This window comes from Mesocricetus auratus, unplaced genomic scaffold (assembly GCF_017639785.1).
Source record: "Mesocricetus auratus isolate SY011 unplaced genomic scaffold, BCM_Maur_2.0 Super-Scaffold_100014, whole genome shotgun sequence".
Classification (NCBI taxonomy): domain Eukaryota; kingdom Metazoa; phylum Chordata; class Mammalia; order Rodentia; family Cricetidae; genus Mesocricetus; species Mesocricetus auratus.
The window spans coordinates 30,521,974-30,534,159 of record NW_024429197.1 but is presented as its reverse complement, the minus strand read 5'-3'; the positions used below and the strand labels follow the sequence as shown (position 1 = coordinate 30,534,159).

Below are 12,186 nucleotides of genomic sequence, written 5' to 3'. Positions count from 1 at the left end.
TTCCCCCTCCCACACTGCTACAGGACAGATGAGTAGTGGGGACAGCTCTTTCTTTCTTACTACTTTGGATCTGGCTCACCCATGCCTGTGCCCTGAAGAGGTGCAGGGCGTGCTCTCCCAAGGATTGGAGCTGGTGGTGGGCAGAGACAGCTCACCCACCTGCCTCAGATGTTGATGGGCGGGGATAGGGTCTCATTCTTCAGTTCAGGGAGGCCTGAACCTTACTTAATCTGTAGCTCAGACTGGTCTCAAAGGTCAGGACCAGGGCTGGGCGTTGGTGGCACATGCCTTTAATCCCAGCACTCAGGAGGCAGAGGCAGGTGGATCTCTGTGAGTTAGAGGCCAGCCTGGTCTATAGAGCAGCCTCCAAAACAATACAGAGAAACTCTGTCTCAAAAAACAAAAACAAAACAAAAAAGTCAGGACCACAACCAGCTCCATTTTTGCACACTCCTTACAAAGATTTTTAAAGTTAAGTTTGGCTTAATCTTTTGAAGTTGATGGACCATTTTAAGTTCATTTTTATACATGGTATTGATGTAATGTAGCCATTTTTAAAAAACTGAATGCTTAACTATAAAATTACCAGTTTTGTTCAAAAGATAACTCTGTCCTAACGAATTGTCTTGCACCTTTACGGAGTATCAACTATATGAGGATCTATTTTTGGCTCTTTATTCTGCTTTAGCAGTCTCTTCATTTATTGCTTAAAGCAATGACAGCAGCTGAGTGTGTGGCACACACCTGTAACCCAGCATTCACGATGCAGAGACACAGTGTTGCTGTAAAGTTGAGGCCACTGTGATCTATGCAGCCAAGTTCTAGGCCAGTCAGGGCTCCACAGCAAAACCCCATCAAAAAATTAAAGTAAGTCTAAGCATCAGGTTGTTGGATTATACTCCCTCTCAAAGTTCTTCTGGCTATTCCTGGTTCTTGTTTGTTTGTTTTGTTGTCCCCTCTCTCCATATCTCTTTAATATTGTACTTGAAGTTCTTGCTAGAACAATAAGACAACAAAAAGAGATCAAGGGGATACAAAATGGAAAAGAAGACGTCAAACTTTCACTATTTGCAGACGATATGATAATCTACATAAGGAATTCTACCAGGGAACTCCTACAGCTGATAAACATTAATGTAGGAGGATACAAAAAAATAAAATAAATCAGCAGCCCTCCTATATATAGATGGTAAGTGGCCTGAGAAAGAAATCAGAGAAATATCACCTTTTACAGTAGTCACAAACAATATAAAACATCTTGGAGTAACTCTAACCAAACAGTTGAAAGGCCTGTATGACAAGAACTTTGAGTCTTTAAAGAAAGAAATTAAAGCAGATACCAGAAAATGGAAAGATCTTCCATACTCTTGGATAGGTAGGATCAACATAGTAAAAATAGCAATCTTACCAGAAGCAATCTACATATTCAATGCAATCCCTATCAAAATCCCAGCACAATTCTTCACAGACCTTGAAAGGACAATTCTCAACTTTATATGGAAAAACAAAAGACGCAGGACAGCCAAAACAATAAAGGATGATATGACACACTTTGAAGATACCCCATGGAAGGCCTCACCCTCCCTGGGGAGCTGAAGCGGGATGGGGTGAGGAGTTGGGGAGGCTACTGGGGGGCGGGGTAGGAGGGTAGGAAGTGGGAGTTGGGATTGACATGTCAAGCAAGCTTGTTTCTAATTTAAATTAAAAAACTGTCAAAAAAAAAAAAAAAGAATCTCAATTTCTAAAAAACAAGCGAACAAACAACAAACAAGCCAAGAAACAGAAACAAAAACCTCTTGGTATTTTGAATGGGATTGTGTTAAAACCATAATTCAAGCCGGGCGTTGGTGGCGCATGCCTTTAATCCCAGCACTTGGGAGGCAGAGTCAGGTGGATCTCTGTGAGTTCGAGACCAGCCTGGTCTACAGAGTGAGTTCCAGGACAGCCTCCAAAGCCACAGAGAAACCCTGTCTCAAAAAAAAAAAAAAAAAAAAAAAAAAAAAACATAATTCAACCCGGGGAGACTTACTGGTATTAAGTCTTTTTCATCTGTGGAGTCGTCTTTTTCTTAGCAATCTTTTTAGTTTCCAGGTGTTAAGTCATGCAATCATTTGTCAACTTTACCCCTGAGTATGTCACCTTTTCTTTTGAAACAGGATCTCATGTAGCCCAGGATGGTCTTGGAACTTTTTGTGTGTGTTGTTTTTTGAGACAGGGTTTCTCTGTGTAGCCCTGGCTGTCTGGGAACTAGCTCTGTAGACCAGGGTGGCCTGCCTCTGCTTCTTGAGTGCTGGGATTAAAAGTGTGCACCACTATCACCTGGATGGTCTTGAACTTCTGATTCTCCTGCCAACCCCCCTAAAGGCTGGGGTTATAGACATATATCACCCCACCTCAGTTTTATACAGTGATAGGAGCAAACCCAGGCCCATCTTTTCTGCTTATTGTCTCCTAAGATGTGAACACGCTCCTTTAGAGATGCTGCATAGGATCCCATCTCCATGGGCCAAGTCACTTCAGCCTCCTTGCCATCCCTGCTATCCTAACCTGTATTCTCTGAAACTGTTATCCAAAACAAACTTCCCCTTCCTGAAGATGCTTCTGTCAGTATTTGGTCACAGTGGGAAGAAAAGCTAACTACCATGACTGTTTTTTACAGTGCTGAAGTGGTGGTCATGAAGTTTTTGTATGTATTTGTTTTGAAATGTCTTTCTCTGTAGATTTTAAAAGATAACTTTGACCTGATCATGTGATTCATACCCGCAATCCTGCACTCATGAGGCTAATACAGTGTTGCTGTGTAAGTTTGAGGCAAGCCTTGGTTATTTATTATTTGTATCCAACAAAACAAAACAACCTCCCCACATAGGTCTGTTGGATGCCTCAATCTTGGTATATAACTATTTCCTTTCAAAGACTGAATACATTATTCCATTTTTTTCTGGCTTTTAGAGTTTCTATCAGAAGTCTAATGTTATCCTGATGTATTTGTCATTGTGAATGGCATGTTTCTCTTGCAGTGTTTACTGTTCTTTGTTTTGACATCTTTGGTTATGTTTTGTTTGGGGTTCTCAATGTCTCTTGTGTTTGGATATCCATTTCTTTCCCTAGATTTGGGATTATTTTGCTCTAATTTCTTTGCCTTTAGTTTTTTTTTTTAAATCTTAGTTTTTTCTTCTACCCCATGGATAGATAAGTCTGGTTTCTTGATCATGTCCCAGAGTTCTTGGATGTTGTGGTCATGTTCTTTTGTTTATAATGCTTATTTTTTTATTGATGCCTGAATCTCTTTAACCTTTTCTTCCATCTCAATATTCTGTCTTCTGATCAATCTATTCTATTAGTAATGCTTTCTTTCCAGTTCAAAGATTTACTTTTTTATTTTATGTATATGCATGTTTTTCTACATTTATGTCTGTCCAACACATGTGTGTCAGGTGCTGAGGGAGGTAAGAAGAGGGTGGTGGATTCTCTAGAACTGTAGTTAAGGATGTCCGTGAACTATGCGAGTCCTGGGAACCATTCCTGGGTCCTCTGAGTGGTATGCTGTCTTACCTTCTGAGCCATCTTTCCAGCTCCTCTTTTTAGTATTTACTTTTGTGTATGTGTGTATGCCACTGTGTGCATGTGTGCTTCCATAGAAGTCATAGAAGGGCGCTGGATGTGCTGAAGCTGTAGTTCCCGGTGGCTTTGAGCTACTGATGAGAGTGCTAGGATGTTAGGATGTGAACTTGGGTCCTGTGGAAGGGCAGCCAATGTTCTTTGCCACTGAGCCATCTCTAGTTCCCAATTATGATTTCTTTCTGTTGTTTTTATGTACGTATTTATATGTGATTAATTAAAGTTTTTGTTCCCAACTTTTCTGGAGTTTTTTTTTTCTTACTTGTAACTTGCCTTAGGTTTTCTATTGCTGTGAAGTGACACCATGACCATGGCAACTCATATAACTTGACTCGAAAGTAACAGGAAGTGGTCTGAGACATTGGGTAGTATCTTGAGCATATATGAGACCTTAAAGCCCATCTCCACAGTGACACATTTCCTCCAACAAGACCATACCTACTCCAACAAGGCCATACCTCCCTTTGGGGGTCATTTTCTTTCAAACCAGTTACGATTTCCTTACCAAATTTCTAATTCATATTTCTAGCTTTTTCCTGTTTTGCTTTCCTATCTATGTTTTTATGAATTTCATTTCTTCCTTGCTGTTTGTTTCTTCTTTGAAGTCACTTGTCTTTTTTTATAAGTAGGCCTATAATATCCATCCATCCATCCATCCATCCATCCATCCATCCATCCATCCAATTTCTGGATTCAGAGATTGGGGAGCTGTGATCTCTCAAAGGTGTCACATCGCCTTGCTTTTACAATCTGTATGCTGGCTGGTAGGCCATCTCTTGTGGTCTTATTTGGAGATCTTCATAGCAGTGACCTACTTCTGGGATCATTAGTGTATTGGCATTAGGAAAAGTAAACATAGCTCTGAAATCTATATAGGCAGATCAGTCTCTAGACTTTGAAAATGTACTTAAGTTAAACACCCTGTTGGTGGGGATGAGGATATAAATGTCAAATATCGATTACCTTCAAAATTCTCAGTCCCTGTGGCAGTCAGCCTCTTGGCAGGAAGGTTGATTGACCTAAAGCTCGGCATTAGCAGACTGCAGTTATCTTCAGGCAAAGAACCTACCTACTTAGGCACTACACATGAGGCTACAATCCATGGTAGCCTTCAATGCTTGAGCCAAGTCTCCTTAACCTTTTGGTGTGTTGGTCCCTAGCCTCCACAGCTGCCTCCTGCAACAGTCTCACCCTTGGGGCTGTGGGAGGCTGAGCCCAGGCTCCCTAACTTGTCATGTTTTTCCTTTCTATTGCTCTCAGTCTTTAATAATAATGTTCTTTTAATATAGTATCTGGCCACAGCCACTTGAAACATAGGGAGTGACAAAATCAAACTCCTCTCTATTGCTGATCTATTCCACTGTAGGAGTCACTATCTCATGAGCACATCCAACTAAAGTCAAGGCTTACAAGAACTATACGCTTGTCCTACAAGGACTACCTGCCTCTTCCCACCAAGGTTACCTGGCTTATCTTCTGAATGAAGCTTCTGCTCCCTCCCCACACTGGGGGTTGCTCTTTCTTACTGGGCTATCCTGTTTCCCCATGCTTTTCACTGTCCTATACCCTTTGCGATTTCTGACACTCTCTTCTCTGCACTAGCTAACTTTTATACTTCTGAATCTTATTCATCATGTTACATGGTAGCAGTTTCTTATCTGCCATCTCACCCTGGAATTTCCTATTTTTCTCTCCAGAAACTTGACTTTTAAAAAATGAGGCATATTTCTCTTCACAGGTTCATTCTTTATTTTAAAAATATTTATTCATTTTTGTATATGTGCTTACACCCCAGTGTGCCATGACACAAAAGTGGAGGTCAGAGGACAGCTTGTCAGTGGTTTCTCCTTCTACCATGTGGATCCTAAGGACTGAACTCAGGTCATCAGGTTTGGCAGCAAGGTTTACCCACTAACCTATCTTACTGAAACTCTTTCATCTTTTGAAGTTCTCTTCAGCTTAAGATGGCTTAGCAATATTATTTTATGTATAACATGGTTGGTAAGAAAAATATTCCTGTCCCATGAGAACTGCTCTACCTATTATTTTCCAGTGTTTTTTCATGTAGACACATTCAACACAAACTCCTTGAAGATGTCCTGACATCTTTCATTTCTGGTAATCTTGCCTGCAATTGTAGCCATCATGGTCTCCCTGTATTCTTGACTCTATCTCCTCAATTTGGGGAAATGTAATGTTTGTTTAGGTTCTGCCTATTTATCTTATGGTCTAGAAGAACAGGCAGTATTTGGGGTGATTCTGAGCTTCCCTTCATGCTTCAATACAGAAGTGGATTATCTCATAGTCCTGGAAGTTAGAGGTCCAGTATTAAAGTCATCAAGTCATCAGAGATGGTTTCATCAAGGGCCTTCAGAAAGATTTGTTCCTCAAAAAAAAAAAAAAAAAAGAAAGAAAGAAAGAAAGAAAGAAAGAAAAAACCCAGCTATTTTCTCCCATTACATCATTATCATCTTCCCTCCATATGCATCTATAGCTATGTTTTCTCTTCATGATGTTATCATGTGGGAATATGGCTTCCCTAATTATTTCATTTGAACTTTGCTATTGTAGAATAGATCCTACCTCCAAATAAGGTCAACTAATTAACAACTGACCTCTGTTACACTATCATGACCACAAATAAAAGCTGATAAACTATATGAGTATAGAGAACAATAACATAACAGCTAGACAACTTTGGATTTCTAGCTGTTGATGCCTGTAAGGCAGGACAGTTCCTGCAGCTGTCTGATGTGAATCTTTGTCTTCTTGAATTTCAGCAAAATCTGGAGTTTCTTGTGCTGTTTCTCCTGGTAGTTTGTTGCTTCATCCTATTCCAGTTTGTTTTTATTTTATGCTATTTTATATCACTTTATAATTATTCTTTAGATTCCTGCTTGCATTCTGATGGGAGAGAAAGAGTGTGGGTCTGAGTGGGTGGGGAGTCAGGGAGGATCTGGAAGAGGTTAGGGAGGGGAAACCATATTCAAACATATTATATAAAAAAATCTAGTTTCAATAAAAAGAAAACAAAAAAGAACAGCAAAGCATTTACTGTATGATGGAAAAAGGAAAAAAATCCCACAAGTTTTATAAATATGCTATAGCTAACTTTATACTTTTTAATAAAAATAAAAGTCTACTACAATATTGAAAAATAAAATGACATAACCAATTAATATAAAAATCTAGAATTTATCACTCTACCTTTGTATATGGAAATTTTGCATAAACAAAGACAAGTACTGATATAAACTAAGTTTACTATCAAGTGAAAATAAAATTTACATGTAATCATGTACCTTTTACTTTTATTCACATTTTCAATTATAAAAAATGTTCCTTGTACCCGGGCGTTGGTGGTGCACGCCTTTAATCCCAGCACTCGGGAGGCAGAGGCAGGCGGATCTCTGTGAGTTTGAGGCCAGCCTGGTTTACAGAGTGAGTTCTGGGACAACCTCCAAAACAATACAGAGAAACCCCGTCTCGAAAAACCAAAAAAAAAAAAAAAAAAAAAAAAGTTCCTCGTGGTAAAGTCTTACCTCATTGTATCTGTTGCTGGGGATTTTGATGCTTGTTTTCCGAACTTCCATGTCAACCACCAAACCTTGAACTACGGGCAAAGTATACTGGTAATTTCGGAAGTCCTGGGTAAAGAAGATTAAAGTAGAATTAAGCATGATAAAAATGGTAGGATTTGATTTATAGTAATAAAAGTAGCACAAATAAAAATGCCAACATTGAATGTACTTGCTTCTTTAAACAAAGAGAGGATGTGCAATGGAAGCCCTTACTCACTGATCCTAGCTCTCATTCACTATAAGCCACAGGCAGTAAAACAGGCTGCTTCCTACACTTCTTACATGTAACACTAAATAAATGATCACTCTGCTTTATTGCCATTTAACATTTTCTATATTCATTTTTTTATTGTCCGTCTTCTTTTAATTTGCAGGATTCATTTGCTCTTGTATTTCTCTAACATTGTAGTTACTCTGGGTATCTGTAGGTACACACACACTATCCAGTATGTCTAAAGCAAAATGAACATAACCAAGTAAAGAATGACAGAGTATATATAGCTGGATGTCATAGGTTCTTACAGGGTTTGATGTTTTTCTTCTTTTTATCTATTTCTTACACAGGGTTCTGTTACATAGCCCAGGATGACTTAGAATTTACTACCCTTGACTTCAAAACTCTTTGGCCTCAGGCTTTTCAGGGCTTAGATTACAGATGTAAGTCACCACAGACACCACAAAACTTCTGACTTTTATTCTGAGGAGATTTCTGGCCTGTTTTGACAGATCTGACTTCTTTAGAAAGACTAGGTGGTGAGAAAGTATATGTGAGAGAAGATGAGATGAGCTAATAAGACTAATGCAGGGAGAGACAGTGATTATGTAAAGTGTTTATAGTTCAAAAGAGTGAAAATCTGTCACATTAAAAGAAAAATGGGATATAAATTTAAAAATAAAGAGTGCAAAAAAAAAAGAAAAATGGACAATACCTGTCACTTGATTGGATATGGAATATAAACAAAGAATAATAGTTTTTAAATGATTCTGAATTTTATTGTTAGCCTAAGAAGCTGAAACTTTCAACCACAGAGCTATAGATGAGGATGGGAAGAGAAGGGTATTTCTAAGAACTTTAAGTACTGTGTGACTTGCAGTCAAGCACAAGACTACCATTGAGAAAACCCACACGCTGAAATCACAGTGCCCAGTTCAAGCATGTGATGACCCTTCTGCCTTAGCCTAGTAACTGGTAAGGTCCACGGACCTAAGTCACAAAACCTGGCTTTCACATGTTTTTAAAAAAAATAGCTGGATAAAAAAATAAGGAGTGTGATGGTTAATACTGTCAACTTGACAGGATCTAGAATCACCTAGGGGACAAACTTCTGGGCACACTTGTAGGGGTTATTTAGATCAGGCCAGCGTCTGGGTGTGCCTGTGAGAGATTATCTAGACTTCATTATTGAAGTAGGAAGACCAACTCTGGGTGGTATCAATTGAGGTTGGGTCCTGGACTCATTAGGTGCAGATGCCATGTGGCCAGCTGCCTCAAGTTCTCCTGCTATGACTTCCTCACCATGATGTACAAAAACCCTTTTTCCCTTAAAAAACAACTTCATCATGAAGGGGAGGACATCACCAAATCCACTTCAAAAGGAGCAATTAAGGGGCTGAAGAGAAGAATATGTAATACTCTTCCAGAGGACCCAAGCTCAATTTCCAGCACACATGTCTGGGGGCTCACAAGTCTGGCTACAGGAGATCCAACACTTCAGGCACCCACACCCACACACACATAAGATTAAAAATTAAATAAATATAAAAAGAAATTAAGTGCTGGACAAGTTTGTACGTGCTTGCAATGCCAGCATTAGGAAGGATAAGGCAAGAGGGTACAGAGTCAAGCGTAGCCTGGGCTACACAAAACATAGGGATTCTCAAACAAACAAACAAATGAATCAACAAAACAAGGAAAGACCATTAAAACCCAAGTAAATCATTGATAAAAACAATCAGTGTTATAAAAATAGTCCAATGACATCTAACACCCTCAGAAGTGACTGATGAAAACAACTGAACTTCGAGTAACATCAGTCGAACTGAGGCTGTGACTGCCTTGCCAGCTATGTCCCAAATACCTGTTAGGTTGTTCAGCCAGGGAAAGGTACTATGGAAGGCAATATGTTTGATAACTGAAATAGTTTACTTGTTCTGGAGCACTGTCAAACAGTAGCAACCAGAGCGTTAGAGAGTGGCTGAGCTGGTAAAGTGCTTACCCAAGTCTGAAGACCTGAGTTCAGTCCCAAACTTCACTTAAAAAGCCAGGTGTGATGGAGCCTGCTTGTAATCCCAGTATAGGCATATAGGACAACAAGGATCCCTGGGCTTCACCTGTCAGACAGCCTAATTAATGGACCAGGACACACAGACACAGACACACAGAGTTTAAAACAAAAAGGTGGTTCAAAGCCTGGTGTTGGTGGTGCACACCTTTAATCCCAGCACTCGGGAGGCAGAGGCAGGCGGATCTCTGTGAGTTTGAGGCCAGCCTGGTCTACATCGAGTTCCAGGACAGCCTCCAAAACAATACAGAGAAACCCTGTCTCAAAAAACCAAAAAAAAAAACAAAAAACAAAAAATACCAAGGTAGTTCAAGCCTGCAATCTCAGCTACTCTGAAGGCTAAGACCAGAGTATCACAAGCTTTAAGCCGGCATGAACAACTAAATGAGACGCTGTCTCAAAATAAAAATTTAATAGGGATAGGGTTGTAGATGTAAGTCAGCGGTAGAGTATTTGCCTAGCCTTGAGTTCAGTGAAAGTGTCAGGGAGAAAAGAGCAATAATCTTAGTGGCTAATGAAAAGGGGCAACGGGGCAGGGCACATGGCTCAGTGGGTAAAACCACTTCTGAAAGCATGAAGACAGAGTTTGAATTTCAAGAACCCATGTAAATTAATTCATAGCACAAGTATTTTCAATCCCAAAGGCAAGAGAAACCCTGGAAACTCAAGCCCAGCCAGTCTAGATGCCCTGGTGAGTATCAAGCGACCCTAACTCAAAAGAGGTGAAGGGCAAAGACAGACACTGGAGGCTGTCTTCTGACACATACTGCGGCACATGAATACTCACACCCACACATGGGCACACACACACAAAAGGAGCGCCAACAGCTATGTAACCCTCAGGTTGCCAGTCTGTTGGGTTAAGTCACTCATGCAGACTAGTTAGAGTAGGAGTTCTGGGAGGTAGAATAGGAAGTACTCTAAATAACCAAGATTCACCTTATTCTGTGAAATATGTATCAGTAACTTTAACTGACCAACATTTTGTTCAAAATAATCAGCCTTCACATATAGCAGAAACATGAGAGAGGTCAACAGACAGATAGGAAAAAATAAAAATGCAAACCCTAGTCCATACACAGACCCCTGAGCAGAAGAAGCCTTACTGGCATGTATTTGAATATAACCTTTGACCACTTTTTGGATAACAGCCAACTATACAGGGATGGCAGATGCCGTTCTTATAATGAAAGCAAGACAACATGCTAGGTCTTTATTTATACAAAAATCCTGCAAGGTCATTGCATAGAAAGGATATAATCCAAGGGCACAGCTGTCAATGAAATAATGACATCTTTCCCTTCTCCTGCACAAGCACAAGAAATATTAAAAAGAAAATTCCTGCTTACTGCTAGAAGATTCATGATGGTGTGCCCAGTCTCTCCAAACAATGGCTTCCGAAATCTGACACTGAATAGTGGACAGGGGTAAACTACAGAAAAGAGAAATTATCAGATTAAATTTGGCATCTTAAATTTCTAGGAAAAGAGATGTCATGGTTAAAATAATTTAAATATAATTACAGTGGCTTATTATGAAATCTCAAATGTTGGGCTCAGCAGAATTTAGTATGGTTACAGACAATTCTGATCCAGACTTAGTCTTCTGATGACCAGAAGTCTTTTGATGCAGTTTTCAAAGTGACCCAAGGAGGTCCTATGAAACAGCTGGGTTGGTATGATCCAGAAAAACAAGTATTTCTCCAAGCCCTTGTGCTCAAGAAGTCTACAAGCTCATTCTTCTATACCTCCTAACAAAGACCCTCTATAGTAAGGCCAAACATTAGGGGACACATCTAGATGGCTCATTAATTAAGTTTTCCTGTTTGAAATGACAATGCAAGACAAAGACACACGTGCTGCTTTCTCTGTAGGCAATCCTGTTTCTTTCTTCTGCTCATTTGTCTTTGATGGAACTCCACTCCTTTGTTCTTGATCAAGATAAAGATCACCTTGGAGCTCCCAAAGATTTTAACAATAAGCATGGGTTTGTAACACAATGTAATACTATAATCATAATTTCTGTTTTTTCCTTAAATGGATTCCTTAGACACTGTAATCATATCTTAGCCATTTCTGAATTTTCAGGATTCAAAATGTGCTGTAGGCCTTGATTAAATGCTGGTATTTTGTTCTTGGTTATTTGAGACAGGGTCTCACTATGTAGCTCTGTCTGGTCTGGAATGAGCTTTGTTGACCAGAACTCATAGAGATATACCTGCCTCTGCCATCTCAGTGCTGGGATTAAAGGTGTAAATCACCATGTACGGCCCTTGATTAAATTATTTTTCTTTTCATTTGTTTATATTCATTTATTTTAATGTGTATGGGTGTTTTGCCTACATGTATGCCAATGTACTACATGTGTGCATGGTAGTCGCAAAGATTAAATGAGGAAATCAGATCCCTTGGAACTGGATTTGTGGGTAATTGTAAACCATTGAGTGGGTTCTGGGAAATGAACCTGGTCTTCTGCAAGATAAGAAGTTCATAAAACAAAACAAAATCCAGACAATTTGAGAAGCTAACAATCAGAAAATGTGAGTTACCTTCCTAAATTATAGAGCTAGTAAATGGTAGAGTTGAGGACCTTATTCCAGGGTTCTGATTCCTAGACCAGGGCACTTCTAAGTAGGTGAAAATACAAAATTTAAAGTAAAGCTTGCATCTAGTCTTTCATGTCTTAAAAAATGCCTGTGTAAG

At 39.5% G+C, this 12,186-nt stretch overlaps 1 protein-coding gene across 4 annotated transcripts in view; it reads right to left on the bottom strand.

The window, feature by feature from the left end:
• Positions 1–12,186, bottom strand: part of Zfyve9 (zinc finger FYVE-type containing 9) — a 142,412-nt gene that overhangs the window by 27,504 nt on the left and 102,722 nt on the right. For all 4 annotated transcript variants that reach the window (XM_040756993.1, XM_040756995.1, XM_040756996.1 and 1 more), the window contains 2 exons: positions 10,834–10,916; positions 7,164–7,268 (listed from right to left, as the gene is read on the bottom strand). In XM_040756993.1, coding sequence (XP_040612927.1) covers positions 7,164–7,268; positions 10,834–10,916 — 188 coding nt within the window. The remainder of the gene's footprint in view (positions 1–7,163; positions 7,269–10,833; positions 10,917–12,186) is intronic.